The following is a 19,368-nucleotide window of genomic DNA, read 5'->3' on the forward strand; positions in this document are numbered from 1 at the left end:
TGAAATTAAATTAGCATTGTTAAGTAAATACTACTTTCACTAAGTCAAAATTTCATTTCTTGAATCTTACACATTTAAATGCTGGCTAGTTAAATGGAATAATTGTTAAAAAATACTGCAAGTCATACAGAATTATTAATTGTACAATTCCCATATAAGTGCTTTTCTCACATTTCTTTACAGAAATAAAAGAAACAGATTCCTTTACATCTTGTACTTGCACAGATCTTCAATTTTTGTCCTCACACCCAAGGATGTGCCAAAGAGAAACTGTTGTAGAAAAGCTGTTACTCTTTCCAAGTTCTGAATATACAGGAGCAATATATGCTATACTTTCCAGACTCTTCTAAGTGGCAGAAGCATCTAGTGCTGTATCTGTGCAGACACAGATACATTGCCACTGCAGGTCAGATGTAGTTTCAGTTTTATCAGTTTAAGGGAAGTCATCACTTGAGGGTCACCAATGCAGAAAAAAGATTTTTCAGAGATACAAAGGAAAAATGATCAAGGCACAAGGCTTAATCAGTTTCCAACAGAAAAGCTTTTGAAATCTGGGAGACTCAAAAGCAGAGATGAGGAGGGGTTTGTTAAAATGAGATTAGGACAAATTTAACCTGCAAGTGAGAGGGTGAAAGAAGTAACACAAGTAGTCAAAGAAGAACACAAGCAAATCATGGTCCACATGGAACTTAAGAGGCTCATTAGCCTACTGGAGTTGAGAACAAGGGGAGGAAGGATAACTACCATCTGCTTATGCCCACACATGTGGCTTAAAGAGCACATACAGGTTCTTCACATGCAGCTAAGATGAAACGAAATCTGCAATCACAGCACTACATCGCACGTACATGCATAATGTGAATGTATATATTTCAAAGAACTCCACAAAAAAGTTCTTTTTCCATGAAGAAATAACAGACAAAAAGCCTATGCCAAAAACAAACCAAAAGAAATGCTATTGAAGCCTTCCTAGATCAACAGAAAATACATCTAAATTACAGGGAATAGAACAAAAAAATCTGTGCAGTAATGGAAAATAGTAAGACATTGGACAGGAAAAGTGGGACCTGGTGACAGAAGAGACATCAAATTAGATACAGAAGCAGGAGTCTGATAAACAGGAGTTGGATAAGTAGGCAAACACAAAATAACTCAATAGGTGTATCCGACATGAAGTGAAAATACACAGGGAAATACAGGGTTTGTTGAGCAAAATACTCAGGACAACAAGCTCAGTGCATGAGATACATTCTCCTCTTCAAACTCCTCTTTTAGTCTTTCTAACTAGAACTACATCATAAAGTAGCCTGCATCATGAATAATACAATTTAAAGTCACACATTCAGACTTATTTTGCGTACTTTCTGGGTACTTGGCTTCGGAATACACTTGTATTGTACTGTATCGTATCCTAGGTTAGGAAAAGTCTGAGTTCTTTAGTGTATTTCAAAATACATGCAGCCAATATGTAAAATTTAGAAAAAAACTGCATGAGTTTTATGTTTTGAAATTACATTTTAAACTTACATTTTAAAATTACATTTTAAATTTATAACCTTTAACAGCTCTGTATATATTCTAGATATCTGCAGTGCAAACATATCTAGAAAAAACAATTCTTCAACTGGTTATTTTTAATTTAGGAATTATGTTCTGGTTTGATTTTAACAAGCATCCTCTCTTGCCCTCTAACTTTAAAGATACATAGTTGCAAACACTATAGTGTAATTCTAGGCAATTTTGTCACTCAAACACACAAAAGTTTTTTGAACTAAACATAAGTAGCTGGCAAACTACACTGAAAACACAAAAATCATGCATTTAATAAGAATCTTTACAGTATGCAGTATAGGAAAACCAGGAAAGAAAAAAATGAAAAAATCTTGTTTTTTTCCCCATCTTATTACAGCATGTGATGAAGAAATGGCTGTTTCATTCAAACTCTTTTCCTACTCCCTTTTTTAATTACTTGTCCTCTCCCTGTGTCTAGCCGAGCTGAAATGAGAGTAAATTTAACCCTTTATGCAAATACAGGAAATTGTACACAGTATTTAGAGAACTTCATAAAGATCAGAGTAAGTATGCAGAAACCTTCAGAATGCTTATACATCATGTTCCAACCCAAAACTTAAAGCAACGAGAGCTCAAAATAAGGATCCTTACTTACACTTAGGTACCTGAGATAACTGGTACAATTGGGCACAACTTCAGAAGTATCAATAACTGAATAACAGTTACCAACAGAAATTTATCACTTGAGCGGGTCCTGAGACCTGCGATCATTTTGAATCTTTGAAAATTAAACACTGAGTAGGAAAGATATGAGAAATTCTCCATAAACGCTTTTGGTCTTCTGAAGTAACTAGATCCTGCAGACACTAAGAATGCTTGTTTTAGATGCATTCTGTGTTACAGAAGAACTTGGTAAACTCTACAGTTCACAGAGCAGACTTTATAGCCAGACTAACATCCCATCAAATAATTACCTAACATTAAAACAAATGCATTATTTTGTATGATTTTGTATGTATGATTCTTACCATGGTATTTTCTCCTCCTTAAACACATAACCATACTGCAAAAGTAAAACATAAACTCCATTATACATCTCAGATGTTATACACTATTTCTGTTTCCTCACAAAAAGCATAATAGGCCACTGAATTTAGTATGATAAGAGGATCTAATTAGCGTACATACAGATGAATGCTTTTTAACATTTTTAAATAATTACAAAGTTTCTGAATTCCTAAAAACTGTGCATCTCCAAACAGTTGGTAATAAAACCCAGCTTTTGTACATACATGTATGTATTACACAATTTTGTAGAATGTTTTTTAAAGATGCCTTAATATTATTAATTCTGTTTTCACTCTTAACCTCTGTACTTTGTTTTAAATCTCAAAACTACAGCAGAGGTTCTGTCTGAACTTTACATGCTTTTTCTTCATTAGGGCTATGTCTACAACAGCAAATTAAACACTGACAGGGAAGTTTTCTGGGCCCAGCAACTTGATCACCTACACCATTAAATTGTTACTAAATCTTACTAGTACAACCTGTGGTAAGGGACATTACCACATTCACAAACCATTCCCAAACTGTTTCCACACACAGTTCAGGAACTGGAAAGGGTCAGGGGCCACTCCTCAAAAGCAGTGTGCATAACGTCTATCCTGTTTTGGAGGGTAAGAATTTAACAGTATGAATATAAGGTTTTCCATGTCAGCTGGACACATTGCTGGTAATATTTAACTTACCAGCAGAGGTGTAAATAAATTAATACATAGACAAGTAAAATCCGAACTCCCTATATTAGTATAGTCATTTCAGTATATATGCCTACTTTTGAATTTTTAAGAGCATTAATGAAATACTCACACTATAGCAACCCCACCTTTTCTCCTCTTAACTCAGTTATAATGATGTCACCATCTAGAGATCTCAGACTATTTTGAATCTCTGTATACTAAGCAACACAAACTTAGAAGAGATGTGGAAAATATGCACAAGACTTACACAATTTAAGCTAAAATTAAAATGAATAAATATCTGGACATGTCAATGCTTATCCATCTAATTAATGTATATTGATGACAAAATTATGACATTAAAATAATTTCACTATTCTCACATTATTTTAAAGGTGAACAAGGCAATATAAAATTTCCTATCAAATTAATGTCTATACTGTAAATCAAGATACAACAGTAGTTCATTCACCTTGGATTCTTCTAGTATCTATGCTGTAGTTGCAGAAACCTCCCTGCAGAGTATTTAACAGTGTTTGTGGAATACTAATCTAAGATAGTTTTCCTGATGTGCTGCTATGACGACATTATTGTCGGTGTTGGAGATAAATTATTTAAATATAACTAGTCTGTGCAAGCAGTGATCAGATCTTCTTACTGCAGCGTAGGCATATGCAAAATTTATTAACATTTGGAAAACACTTCTCCAGCAAAAGTGAATTATTTAAATGATACTAATCATGTTCTCAAAGAAGTTAATGGGAAGATTTTACTATACTTTAAAACAGTATATATTGCATTCTTTCTTTTTCTACCTACCCCTTTTTTTAGCTTCCCTTTATTCTTGTTTCTACTCACACAAAATCTATATAGGCTAAGAAAACAGAATGTACTGCTAGAGAAAGAACCATAACATTTTCAAATTCATGTCTCTCAATACAAGAGTAAAGATATTTTTTAATCAAGGAATTGTTAAGTACTGTTCAGGAAAAAACTCTGCTTACTATACATGACAGAAAATGGCACACAGCTCAATTTGACTATCTACTCAAGATTAGTATCAAAAACTATTTTGCAGACAATTGATAACATTGAAGCAACTGACTGTGTGCATCTGAATTGTCATATATGAATTTACTTATCTTTACGATACATTGATATTACATTATGATATTGTGGTATATTGATTATAATAAGATAGTTTGATTTGCCAGAACTGTTAAGTAGATGAAAAAGACATCATGACCAGTAAATGAACCTGCTGGGCACTATTTTGGAGAGTACATACGACATGAAGTTAAATTTTTATAAAAATCAACATAGTAATCCTATTTAAAAATATACTTGTTCCTATAAAGATAACAAGCACTTGGCCATTTTCAATCATAAATTTACCTGTTTAAAGCATTTCTCTATCTTTAATTCTAACTCTTGAATGTGACAAATAGCTTTGTTAATACAGGGTAATGGAGTATTTACAAAAGCACAGCTACGTTGCCTTGTGGTGATCAACTTGTTCTTATCTGGAAAAAGAAAGAGAATACAGAAGGTTGCTAAACTTCATGCGTGGGCATGTGTGAGATTTTCTCATACCTGATTTTCTTCCTTTAATTTGGAACTTGGTAAGCTTTGGTCTTGAAATTGACTAAGGGAATGTAACAGCTACATCTATTACTATGCATGCTTTGTGCACAAAATGTTATTCCTTTTTGAATACAATCTCAAATACAAGAAGAGAGATTCAAAAATGTTTGAAGAATATGAAGGAATAATTTGAAAGAGATGAGACATGATAAAGGAGGCTAGGGTCAAAATACAATTTGCTGTAACTAATTTTACATAATTAATCCCAAATGAATCGAGTTTGATGATTTTACGCTAGTCCTCAGCAAGGATTTTGTATAAACAGTAAAATAATATCAGAATCCAAAAATGCAAAGGTGGCAGCTACAACAGAAATTCCCAGAGCAAAACAGAAAAGGTCACAGGGCCTTAGAGGCAAGCTTAGACTACTCTTACATATACAATACTTAGTTCCAGCAAATGTTTGCTTCAACCTTATGAAGGGATGAAGTTCCAGAACAGTAGTTCCCATGCTGGGAATTTAAAGCTACATGACACAAATGAACTGTTTTACGAGAACATGCAGATTTCACAATTATGTTTTCTTTAAAGTCTGTTAGCTTTATAAACACATAAATAAATGATACTGTGGCACACTATTGAAAGTTAACTAGTTAATTAATACACAGAATGGAAATCTGACTGCAGAGGTCACTAATGAAAGGTGTCAGGAACCAGAACAAGACACTGAAACTTAGCAGTAGAGCTATTAAAAAGTCTAAGAAGCTGTCCTACAAACATGAAACATTAACCTAATTATGTTCAGGGGGATACAATGCTTTAATGTGCCTTGGAGATGAACCAAAAATAACAATAACAGTAATAGGGATTAAACTGTAAAATAGAACCAGATAACCTTCATATACAGTCTGTGGATTTGTTGGGTTTTTTTAAAAAGAATAATCTCTTAGTGTCTTAACTGAAGTGTCAGCCTAAAACATTTAAAAGTCTGTAGGTTACATAAGGCTATTTTAACTTTAGTTTATCATAAACAGCCTTACTGGAATGGAAAAGATGGTATGCAAGATTTTGTTTGAAAAGACAGCCCACTAAAATGGATATCAAAACCTATTTCGTAGGATCTTGGTCTGCGTGTTCCTAGAGCCAGAAACTTTCACAGGATGACTACACAGCACAGTCCTAACAAAGCATATATAGACTTTGTATCTTTCTCGTACTCAAGCACCACACAGAAGTTCAGACTTTGAGACCAACATTACTTTAATTTCCCTTAGTTGCTTCTACTGTTATTATTCTTACATTTTACTAAATTAACATTAATGTTGTTGTAAAAATTATGTTTATTTTCTTTACATCACTAATGCAACTAACAATACTACCATTTAAAAAAAAATCCAAAATTTTTGAATAGCTTTAATAAAAAAAGATTATTCTGTTACTGCTTTGGTCTTCCTTGGTAAATGCAAATGTTTATACATGCAAGTCTTCTAATCCCTTTGTAAAAGGAAGCTAGAAATACAACTCAGTGAGAAAGCGGAGTTATTTACCATTTCCTTAAAATCTAAAAATTAAATTTAAATGACAAGTGAAATACAGCCAATTTTGTTTTCAGATAGAAAACTGAACTATCATGAGAGGATGGAGTGACACCAGTAAGTCAATGACTGACACTCAAAGTCTATAAAATCGTTTCTATGAAGGTTTTTCAAGCAGCGTGACAGAAGAACCAAGAAAGAGGACTAGTGTTATGTAACATTACAAAGACAAAATATAAAATAATTTCTTATATCTTAAATTTAAGTCCTTCATTAAACTATTTGAAAACTGTATAATAGAAGACGTATCTGACGTACCTTGGGATGTCTCATTACTGTCCTTAGAAGAACAGGAAAATGACTGTGTTTCAAACATTACTGCTGGTAGTACTTTTCAGCCTAATGATTAGAAAAAGAATGATACATATACATATATACATACACATATACACATTTTAAAAACTCTTATTTTCATCAGCAAGAAAATGTATTCCATCAGTGATATGTATTTTTACAGTATTTTTAAAGGTTAGCAAATCTATTTTCACTTTTCCTACTAAGGGAAAAGCAGCAATTAAACAGTTGATGGCAGTACAAATCACACAGTGTATCCTATTCAAGTAATGAAATTACAGTTAAAAAGCAAATGAAAAACAAGACCACCAAATTTCAACCTACGTTGCCTGGCTTTTTAAACTACACAGGTTATTTTGGAGCCTATCATGACAGTGGTAACCAACACTAACTAGAAAAACATGAAAACAAAATGGATAACCTATGACATGAATTTTAATTAAGAAACTGTCAATGGAAGGGAGGTCCATAAACCTGTAGTCTGAAACACTGTCATCTCAATGGACAGAAGACACATATAAGAGGAAAATAATCTACCTATTTGCATATAAACTTGTAACTCAGATTTACTACAATAAACAAAACCAACATTATTTATTTATCATTTACATAATTCAGAAAAATAATACTGGCTGAAAACTTAGGTAGTTAAGCCTCAGGACATCAACCTGAGGTAATTTACCAGAATATTTTATCACCCTTAAAATTCATACATTTGACAAATAACTGCATTGCCATGCAGAGATCCAGGTGGACACCCCCTTTTCTGCCCCCCAACTTGTGCAACTGGCATTAGAAGTCCACAGTAAATTGTCGCTTCCAACTACTTTCAACCTACAAAAACTGACTAGTAAAAAAGCAAAAAAACCCCAACACCTATATTACAGTCTTCATCAATATAAAACACTGGAAACAAATATCACATAGATCATAGATTTTAGCATTCCATATTCTTGTAAGAGTACTATTAAAAAATAGAGATACATTTATTCCAAATTCTCTGATATGGAAAACAGTTGCCTGTGAGTCCAACTGAATGGGTGGACAGGGAAAACAAAGAGCAAGACCAAAGTATGCTCCCCTCACTCTCCACACCTCAGATTATTGATCCACCAAACTCAAGCCTGTTCCAAAGAGATGTTAGAAGAATGTCAGTGTACTAAGCTTGCCAAAAGAAATGCTGAATCCACAGCTGATATCCTACATGAACTTCCATACAGTGCAATGCAGACAACATTATTGCTCTGTTACCATAACAAACTAATTGACTCGGAAACTCTGAACAATACCAACAAAACCTTTCAAACTAAAGCTATGGAAAAGATTTTTTTGAATTAAATAAAGTTCATAATACATATAACAAAGTTGCAAGTCACCACATTTTCAACTATGCAACTCTCCTTAGGAAATGTATGGAAAATGTATTATATGAGCCATTCTTGCATGTCATTTGCACATTAATACCTATTTTTTCCAAGTTTGGTGGCTTTTTCAATTTCCTGAAACAATTATTGCCAATGGCAGGACTCAATGATGTTCAAAGAAATATGCTGATTTGGCAAGCTGGAATTTTTAACTGTCTCTGTGACAGGATGTCAGCTTCTTGGACTCTGCAAAGCGATATTCTACTCTCCTACAGGCTCATCCTGACAGTCAGACCAGATGGACCATATTAGCTCCAACAAGGAGTATAAAAGAATCTGAAACTCTTAGTAAGTCAAAGAAAATAAGTATTGACAGACAGAATAGCTCTACAGAAAGGAGGAAAGAGGAGAAAAATACTACATACAAAAGGATGAAATCCAGGAAAAAAGCTTAAGAAACAGTTTCAATTTGTTGTTTCTTATATAGCCAGTAATACATCCAGAACGAGGTATGAACAGACTATTATCTGATATGCGAGCATGTGTTAAGAAAAAGGTGAGAACATCACTTGCTTGATAAGGAATCATATACACAACACAAAGACGCATTCCACCATACAGAACAAGCCACCAAAAAAAAATATATTGGACAAATCCACAGTTGATGACAAAAGTATCGTTTTGATCTGAGGCTTGGAAAAAAAATTAGTCAGCATGTAGTTCATTTAGTATCTGTTGAAAATCTTAGCCTCGATATATACAAATATTAGACTATTTATGTTCGCAGCTGTAGCTATCAAAATGCAAATAAAAAAATGTCTTTTATATTATCCTATCCAGAAAAAATAAGCCAAACCCAGTGAGTTAGCACTCACAATTCTGTAATATATACCTCTGACCTTCAGGAAGAGTTATTCTGCACAAACCGTTTTACAGAATTCAAACTAACTTTCTCACTCTGACAAAGATAGCTACTATGTTAGTCATATTACTACAGTATACTTTTTAAAAGTCATTGTATGCTACTCCATAAAGGAGAAAAAAAAGCATTGTGAATCTTTCATCAGATATGTGTATATATATATTTATAAAAATATATGTACATTGTATATGTTATTAAATATGGCTAAAGCTAAAATAAACACACACAACATTTTAATTACTTTCTTGGTTCTTTACTATAAGATAAGATAAATAATTTGTCAGCTCCTAAAACTAAATTTCTAATACCAACATCTCAAAGAGAAGGATCAGGAACTAACAAAATTTTTGTTAAAAGCAAAATCCTCGATAAAATTTTTTCATGAAAGAGATCAGAATCCAGATGTTAGAATTTCTATCCATGTAACATAAGCTAGTACTACTATTTCTCATCATAATGCCATTCCCCAGGCAGAGTCTTGGGGAATCATAAATACGCTTCATAAAAAGCTTATTCTAGGAGAACCTTTTTCTCATCAAGTCACACACTTACCTCTTCACCAAAACTCTAATTCACTATTAAGTAAACTAAGTGCAAATTGATATTATCTACCTCATAAGCACAGTAGATATGGCCAAATCACAGAAGAATTTTGTTTAAAATGTTCTCATTGATTCCTGCTTCACTGTGACTATGCCATTTGTGTTGGATTTTTTCCTCCCTCCCCAAAATGCAGTCAGCATAAATAAAAATTATAAACTAATTAATTCATAAAAGGAGCTAACGTTCCATGAACAATCTTCATTTTATTCTATCATGTCCTGACCTCCAAGTGTTAACTTTCTGCAAATACAGCATTTTACCATTTGGTTTTAGGATCCTAGAATTTCTTGCACAATTTCTGCCTGTCCTCAAGTGATGCAGTGAATCCTTTTAACCACTGAAATGCAGCCGAGGTTTACTTCAGAATATGCAGAAAGGGATTAACATCCCTGCAATTATTGCCCAAACTACAACTGGTGCAGATGTTTCAAAATAGTACACAGCGTTGTTTAAATAGCAGTTTGCAGCATTAAAATGTGTCATAGCGATAGTCAAGTCTCACACTTGAAAACAAGGCTTCATGTAGAATTCTGTAGGCTGGCTAGTATAAACCACCAACTCTAATAAAAAGATTAGAATTATTATTAAAGACAACAAAAGTCAGGAAAAAAATCCTTAGGTTCTTTGTTGTATTTTATTCCTTTCGCAGGGACAAGATCCCAAAAAATAGTCCATTACACCAGCCGCTTTAAGAAGGGAATTAAGATCAAATAATGTACTCTCGCAAACTTCTAATGGTATCCAAAACTAAAACTATTATAGCTGAGATCTTATTACTATCATGTAAGTACCTGAAATAGTTCTGTATCAAAATCAATTTGATTTTTTTCCAGTATTCCACTATTCTTGTGGTTCATTCCAGCTAGATAGTCTGCAACTCAAATAAACTTAAGCCCTATTATTTTTCCACAGACCTTAGTGCAAATATGTACTCTAAACAAACAAACAAACCAACCCACAGACAAATTAAACAGGATGAAAAACAAGGACACTGAAAACCTGTAATAGGTAAGGGAATTAAATCCAGGTATTCTGTGCCATAGTCATGAATGATACACTTTGTCTTTCTCTATATATTCTTGAGTTCTACCTTTCTGACACGAATCAGAAAAGAGGAATTATACTTCTACCAAGTAGTATTGAGAAAATAAATACCTTAATAGCTGTTCACATTCTGTGACATGGGTTCACATAAAACATAACTATCTCTGAATACAGGTGCTACCTAATCTACTATTTCAGTGTCCCTTCTCACACATTCCACGGCCAGAAACAAAACAACAGGAGAATTACTATTGTCTTCCTTATTCCTGGGAGGTCAAAGAGACCTGACAGTAGTAGGAACAATCTCCCTGCTCAAGCAAAAAACTAATTAAATTCAATTGTTAGAAATGAGCACCCAAAATTCTATTACCACAAGAATCATCCAAATAGGTTTTAAAGATGATTACTACCAATGTACATGGTACTAAGCATGTTAGTTATTTGATCTGTCCCCTTACCCATAATTAAAATACCATGTACTATAGCACAATATTTTTGCAAAGATTATTAAATCTTAAACCTACCATCTTCCATTCTGTTGTATATGTCTAAACGAAATACAGTGAATATTGGTTACCATAGTAACCACAGAACTGAAGAAATTTAGTTTTGGCATAATTGCTGCATATGTTCGTACAAATCACATCTCTTATTCTAAGCATTAGAAATGAAGACACTTTTGAACTCCATTTTTAAAAACAGATTAATGAAGAAACAAAAAATTAGATCAAGTATTCATAGACATAACGCAACATATTCTTGTTTAATTCACTCATTCACTTTTCTTTTGTAATTCGAGTATATTTACTTGCATTCTATTAAACTATTTAGTTAAATACTGTTTACGTTATCTTTTTACTTATTGCAGTTCTGGTTTTCTCATTAAATTCAAAATACTATTTTAGAATAATAAACACACTATTAGTCAAACATCCAGAAATGGCTAAAGAAACTGCAGCAAAAATAAACACCCCCAACAGCCTGTGACAAACTTATTTTGTTTTTTCACTTGCAATGAGGTTCACATTGAATAAGGATGAATTTATTTGTTTCTTTAGTTTCAAGAAATGGTAGAAAAGAAAAAAGCGCTCTAGGCATGCTGACACCCAGTCTTACAACAGCATAATTTTCTCAGCAGCATTAAAAAACACGCATTCAGCAGGAACAAATTAACTCAATTCAACCAGCCTGTGAATTAGCTACAAACTCCTCTCCAATTCCTTATCAGCTCCCAGAATGAACCTTAAATGTCTCAAAAAAAACCCCAACCCCAAAACAAACCCATAACCCCACAGGTCAGATGAGCAGTAGGACAGTTGCATTTCTATGTTTTTACTTCAACACTAGAATTCTTTCATCCTTTCCCTTCTCTAGCTTTGTTTGCTCAATAATTCAGTTCCGACTCGGTTGTTTCAGAGCTACCTTATACTTATCAAGTTCATTACCATCAGTACCTTTCATTTTAATATTCAGAAATACAAACAAACAATTTCAGAAAGAGTTTGGTAATACAGAAGAGAACAACAGACAAATAAATCATAGTTAAAGACAACACAGAAGAGATCATCTCTACTTGAAAGCTTTAAGTCTTGGAAACTTAAAAGTCTTTTCTTACGCTGTCACATACATTGCACAAAAATCTGTAATCAGCCAATACACTGCAACAAAGAAATGCAAAGTGAAAGTCCAAGAATTTGTTTAGCACATAGTATCATGCTTCTAGCTTGAAGTACCAACAATATCATTTTTGGTTTACCTTATCTCTTCAGACCTTCCTGGCATGAATGGGTCAAGGTCTTAATGAACTTGTGGAACTGATCCACCCAAATTTTTAAGGATATAACAGGTTCTCCAAAAAAATGAAGATAAAACAGGAACAATGGATGAATGAAAGACCGTATTATTATTTGAAGTAATTGCTATTTATTAAGTGATGGTCTCACTGATGTTGCAAAGAACAGAGAAAAAAACGTTAAAAAGATTTTACAGCCAAAAAACCCACCCCAGCATTCTCATCACATTAGAATCAGTAAAGTCTGGTTTTCCATGGATTTTTGTGCAACATTCCCTCGCAGAAGCCCAGCTCCCCTCAGTGTCACTGAGCCTGACCAACACTGCTTCCTTTGGTATTCCTTTCTGGGCATGTGCATAGGACTGATTTGGAGCTTGGCTGGCTAACCAAGACATGAGTTGATTAGTCAGCTGACTGCTACCCTACAGAATATGTAAAGGACTAATTTATAACTCCTTTCTTTCAGATAAGGAAATAATTTGGGTCTTTATTCCCGTTACTTAGCCGCCAATTTTCGTGAAACTTGGAAAAAAACATCTTTGAGACTCCTACCCATCTGTCAAATCTGGTTGGAATAGGCAAAAGCTACTGGAGGACAGGCACTGGCAGATCATATACAGTGACAGCGTACACTTTGTTTTCTTAGATATACCAAAAACCCCTCCTTAATTGGAGGCTACCTAAAGTGACTGCCTTCATTTATTTCATCATCTTTCCATCAAACTATATTTTGTAGGGATCTTAAACTTCACTATTTTAGAAGTAACACAGATAAAGGAGAAAAAGAAAAAGATGACATCTTGTATATGTTAAAAAATAAAGAACAACATAGGAAAAAGACAAAAACAAGTGAAAGAACAAAGCGTGAGGGTGCTGGCAATGGTAAAGAAAAGGAGGTGGGATAGGGCATTCAAGGAATTAAAGGTGCTTGCAAGGCAAAGCTGGAAAACATGTATTATGCAGTAGGGAAAGGGAGTTAGTAAAAAGATACAAAGATGACAAAGTAAATGAGAGCTAAAGGGAAAAAAAAAAAGCCTGACAAAGCCTAACTGCCAAAACTGGAATGGGAGAATATAAGTAAAAATGACAGGATCTGTAAAAGAAAAAAAGAAATTTATTATTTAATTAAGCACTTAGAAAGTTCCATGATAGAACAGAAGGGGCCCAACTAGGTAGAAAGTTATTTTCTCTTCAGTAATGACAGAAGTGTAGTAGAATGTGAAAACAGATTCCATTTGCAAAATAATGCCTCCATGGATTGAAAGATCCAAGGCAGTTTCAACTAAATCTAAACCATTCCTGACAGATGCTTGTCAAATCTGTTTTAAAATCTTTTAGAGCCATTTTCTACCAGATGTCTACGCAAACTTAAACCAGACTTAACCATCCTTGCCATTAGTTAGCCATCCTAATGTATAATATAATCTCCTTGTTGTATCTATATGGACACTGAAAATAACAGATTGCCTTCACCTTGTAAACAACTTCTTAAACATTTGAGAACTACTATCTCTTTCTTTCTCTACACTAAACAGACCAAATTCTTCTAATTTTTTACACATACACAGACCTCTGCCCAGAGATTATACTCTCCAACTGTTTTTCCACTCTCTTCCTCCAAATTCTCCTCAGTTGGTCCAGGTCTTTCCAGGCATATATGCTAAAGAGGCCACAGCCTTCCAGCTGATGCCTCACCAGTACTAAGAAGAACAGAAGTATTATGCAATGCTTTTGGTTTCATATCCTGATAAAACCCTTGCTTCTAACACAACAGCATGATACTGGTTTTCATGTTTAGCACTTCAACCTACAGGTGTTTTGCTACCTAGCATTTTCTTCTGCTCTGTCCACATTATTTCTGCTTATGGATAGTACTTTATACTTGTTCTTACTGATTTACATCCTATTCTCTGACTTCTCAAGATCATTTCAAATTCTAAATGATCCCATCCTCCAGAGGGCTTGCAGCTCCTCCCAGCAAGACATTGTGTCCAAACTGAGAAAGAATCATGTCGCAGTCCTTGCTGCCAGTATTATTCAGAGTACCTCCATTGTTCTACAGTGCCATGCAGAAGACATAGTTTGTGCCTAAAGTGACGACACTATGCTCTTTTAGAGACAAAAAATGGAGACATGAACATTTTAAAATGCTGATCCATCTCTATTTGATTTCCCATTTTAAGCTGTATGTATTTTATTATTTTATGTTTCGGGGGACTTGAAGTTAAATAGTAATTTTAGTCATTATGTATATTATATAAATAGTTCGGTTGCGAAGATTAGAGAAACAAAATGAGTTGAAAATTTGGCAGGATGATACAATCTATTTAAAATAAAAAAGGGAACACAACACACTACTAAATAATATGAAATTGCATCTGTGTGTTTTCTAGTTTGAAGAGAAGATCTTGCCAAATTCCAAATCGAGTGCTGAGTAACTATAAACACATTCTTGTTCAGTTGGACTAAGATGTATTTTGTGGCACTGCTCAGATCTTAGCAGCTAATTAAGTCTTGATGCTATATAGAAGTCTTGTTTAAAAAGAAAATTAATAGAAAAATATTTTTAAATTATACAGTCTCAGACTGCTTTTTTATAATGATTCAACATTAAAGGAAAGACTAATTTATACAATTCAATATAGCTACATTAAGAGTACATTCTTGTACCTGTTCTGCAATATAACCTTAGAAGATGACAGCTCCGAGACAAAGCTCTGCATGACAGGAAAATAAAAAAAAGAACCAAAAGAAAAAGACTAAAAAGCTAATGATAATTACAAAATCAACAATATCCCCAAGCTGACTGGAGCTGCTGCTCGCTCAAGCTAATTCTTTCTCACCGTCTACCTTCCAAAGTGAGACATCCTAAACCATAAAGCTTTTTATCTAGGAAATGTGACCATTACCTTTACTCGGTGTTTGTGCTCCATGATTCAGTAATTCAACTTAAATTTTCAAGCAAAGCTAAAAATACACAGTAAAACGAATAAATAAATAAATTTTTTAAAACTTCATATGAAATTTAAAAACTTTATATGAATTTTTAAAACTTTATATGAATTTTTTCTCAAATATATACATATTTGAGAAAAAAGAATGCAGGAAAGGGGGTTTTTTTTCCTAGATTTACTCAGTCTCTGAATTTCTGCTTCAACACAGAATTGTTCTCAACACATAATAGTTCACACCTTGTACACAGTTCAAAGGTCATATAAACACCCTTTTTTTGCTAGAGAGAGAGTTTAATTTCTTATCCATATGCATGGACTGGCATAATCCTTTGTGACTTTACTCTCCTTAATAGCAGCGATCAACTACGCCAGTACAAAGCCCTTTTAGATGCATGTAGTTAGCCTAATATTAGGAGAATTACTGTAATGCATTATCTACCTCATCAGTTCATGGCACAAGTTTTATGTATAGACAAGTCCTTTGAAGTTAAATAGGAAGAGCCGAAGTGATCCAGATTCCTCAGTATTCACTGTTAAGCTGTTTCTCGTTTACACTGTGAAGGCAGCTGATTCAGAAAACCAGAAAAGTTCTGTAAATTATCTAATGTCCAACGTTGAGATACAGAATTCAAAATCTGTTAAAATCATTTTGCCTACATACTATCTAAACTCAATGCTGCAATTATTACAAAGATCATAACAGTATACAAAATCAGGAACCACACAGAAAGCTGGAATAGATAAGTAGACTTCTCTATATTAGGAGACTTTATCACTTTACAAATAATGAACATTTTTAACCATTCGATTTCTATTCCTACTCCAAACTCTCTTTTAACATCAAGTGTAATGCTTCAGTAGCCATCTTGTAAGTATCATGGAAAATAATTTTACTGTCATTTAGGTCAATTTCACTAGAACTTCTATGGGATCTCAAAATATGATAGCAAATATTTTGGGCCACTATTGCAGTATTACCTTTTGATGTTAGTGTGAATAGCAATCTTCCAAATGACAATTTCATCCAAAACTGCATCAAGTACTGAAAGAGGAATAGGAAATTTCTCTGTCTCATGTCCAAAATGAAATAAAACATCACCCTTCTAAAGGGGACACTTTCCCTCATTCTGACTTCATGTGGACAGTTTCAGACCTACCTGTCTTATTATGCAAGGTATCAAACCTGAAACAATCATCTAGAGTGCAGTTACTACTACCACGTCCTCTTTCTATTTAACTCCATCTGAAAGCTCTTTACAAAAAGGCTTACAAAAGGCTACCTATAAAGCAGACCGTGGTATCTACATCATAATACCAGATCTTGAAGTCAGATATTTTACCAGCATAAAACTCGAATCTCACACAGGTTGTATGCTCTGAAAAGATGAGAACATTTACAAAAATTTAGAGCCCCTCAGTAGGGAAGAAGGCTGAAGAGACACATGTATCCATCTTGTAGATTTCTTTCTTTAATAGTGGCACTATCTCACTAGAGATAGCCACACTGCAACTCCATGAGGAATAATCTTAAAGGACTGCAAATCAAACATCTCCAAAACCTTAGTAAATCTCTGAATTCCTGAAAGCATATTCAAAAAGGATCTCATTGTTAGCAAACATATTCAATTTTCCAGTCAGGGCAATTTGAAAGAACACGATCAGTCTGAAAATGATCACATACTGGGTTTTCATTTGGGATCGTGACCAGCCCCTCAGCTTCCAAGAAAAATCTCAATATGCTTAATACAGAAAAACAAGAAGGGATTGCTGCTTGGGGTATATTCTGCTGAAGCACAACAGTCAAGCCTACAGTGCTTTATAAATTTTTTTTACATATTTCCTCAATATACTCACCTAGGCTCCTGAGACCGGACTGTGACCAAAACTTTACAACCCTATGAGCTGTTAGAACAAGTCCACTAAACCTTCTCTGTCATGAATTCCCCCATTCCTCATTAATTATTTTCCCAAAGAAATAACAAGACAGACAGAAATTAGAGGTCAATCATCATCACTGTAGTAACAGCCACCTCTTCCTTCCACAAGGTTTTCAAAATATCTTCTTCAAAGTCTATTCTACTTTGGCATGGTGTTATTATGGAGCGAAACTAAGAGATTCCATTCTTTAAAAAACAACCCAAGAGCTTTTGGAAGGTAATATAATTCTGGAATAACTCCCATACCAAGTCCTTCCATGTTTTCTAGCCTTATGTATTTCGCTTTTTGAAGAGAGAAAAAACTAAGAGACAGAATAATTAATATACCCTCTGTGGGGGGAAAAAAATCTAATTTTTAATCAGAGTCTCCTCTTCAGTAGTGACTCATCACATTGTTGAGCCTGTGCAAAATGTTATGTATTTGGAAAGGAAGGCTTAAAACTCTTTTAAGTTGTACATCAGAAAGTTTATTGTATTCTTGGAATCAGTTAAGAACTCCACAATAAGAGGGCAGAGCCTGTTTAGGCATATAAGCTGAAAAATCAGATCTCTCAAAGATGCTTTAGCTGCTGCATCAAGCATTGCGAGAAGAAAAGGGGATTAATTCTGGAAACCCCAAGAAGCCATTCTAACGGAACCTCTTCCCAGAGCAGAGATGCCCGAATGCTTCTGCAGCGGGGGATGTACCCTCCACTTAAGTACTTCCCCAGGCTTCAGCCAGACACCTCCAAAGGTGCAGCCTCCTGGAGACAAAGACCGTTACTTTGGCTTATTCTGCCACGGCAACGTAGGCAACGAGGAAGCACTGGATGTGCCACCGCCGCCCTGTGTAAGGGAACGCCGCCTGGACTCCGGCAGGGAGCCGTTCGCGGCCACAGGCGAAACTCCCAAGGAGCGATGAAGGCGCCGCGCCCGCCGCTGCGGGGCGAGGGCCCCGCACACCCTCCGCGCCGGCGGAGCCCACAGGCACAGGCAGCGCAACCGCGGCTCCCGGCTCCCTCCACGCCGGCCCGGGGCCCAGCCAGCAGCACCCGCCGAGCCCCTCTCTTGGAGGACGATAAAATAGGACTTCAGGGCACTCGTCCCGCACTAGAAGCGCCCGACACCGCGCCCGGCAGCCCTGCGCCCCCCGCCCGGAGCCCCCCTGCGCGGGAGGCGGCAACGGCCCGGCTCCCTCCCGCCGCCACCCCTCCGTGCGGAGGCCAGGCGGCACCGAGGCGGGCCGGCCAAGGACCTGTTCCCCCCACACGCCCGCCGCCGGCAACACAGCTGGCTGGCGGCCCCAGCCCCGCCTCCGGTACTCACGGCTCCGGCTGGGCGCCCGCCGCCGCCGCCGGGCGGGAGGAGGGGGGCAGCCGCCGCCGCCGCGTCCTGCCCGGCGTCCCTTAGCCCGTCTCCCCGGCAACGGCGGCAGCGCGCGGCCAGGGCCGAGCGCGCGGGACTAACCGGCGGCGGCGGCGGCGGAGCGGGCGGCGGGCGAGCCCGGCGCGTTGCTCCCTCGGCGGGGCCGGCCGAGGCCGTTCCCGATTCCCACCGGGGGGAAGCGGGAAGGAGAGACCCTCCGCCGGCTGCCCGAGGGGGGCGGCCGGGGCCCGGGGCGTCGGGCGAGGGGGTGCGAGAGGCGCGGCCGGGAGGCGCCGCCGGAGGGCAGGGGGGTCGCTCACCCCAGCCTCCTCGCACCCCTCGGTTCCTGAGGGAGCTCAGTAAGCCGCGGGGGTGCAAGGCTGCCCGCACACTCTCCGCCTTTCCTTCCGTGCAGGGAATTCCGTATTTAAAGATGGCCTTCTGTCCCCCAGGGGAGCTCGGAACCCGCGCCCTGCCCCACATCTGCCAGCTGGGTGTTTTCCGACTTGCAGTGCTTGCGTGGCCTATGCTGTGAAATCGCCTCGCTTTTACATGTTTCCCGTTAAAACTTTGCTGCTGAGGTTGATTGTGCAATGAAAATGTATAATGGTTGACAGTGCTCCACGGTCCAAAATTTGGGAACTACTATCTTGAAGAATAAAGCCCATCCTTGCCTGTTTAATT

The 19,368-nt window shown here is 36.6% G+C and overlaps 1 protein-coding gene across 1 annotated transcript in view; it reads right to left on the bottom strand.

Annotated features, from left to right (window-relative positions):
* The window catches only part of CCDC178 (coiled-coil domain containing 178), a 189,179-nt gene extending 170,460 nt beyond the window's left edge, over positions 1-18,719 (bottom strand). Inside the window, exons 1-4 of the mRNA XM_075495698.1 lie at positions 18,646-18,719; positions 6,689-6,769; positions 4,647-4,774; positions 2,541-2,575 (exon numbers count right to left, since the gene is read on the bottom strand). Of these exons, the coding sequence (XP_075351813.1) occupies positions 2,541-2,575; positions 4,647-4,774; positions 6,689-6,746 (221 nt within the window). The 5' untranslated portion in view covers positions 6,747-6,769; positions 18,646-18,719. The remainder of the gene's footprint in view (positions 1-2,540; positions 2,576-4,646; positions 4,775-6,688; positions 6,770-18,645) is intronic.
* Positions 18,720-19,368: the final 649 nt, after the last annotated feature.

The sequence above is a fragment of the Mycteria americana genome, chromosome 2, assembly GCF_035582795.1.
Source record: "Mycteria americana isolate JAX WOST 10 ecotype Jacksonville Zoo and Gardens chromosome 2, USCA_MyAme_1.0, whole genome shotgun sequence".
In the NCBI taxonomy this organism is placed as follows: domain Eukaryota; kingdom Metazoa; phylum Chordata; class Aves; order Ciconiiformes; family Ciconiidae; genus Mycteria; species Mycteria americana.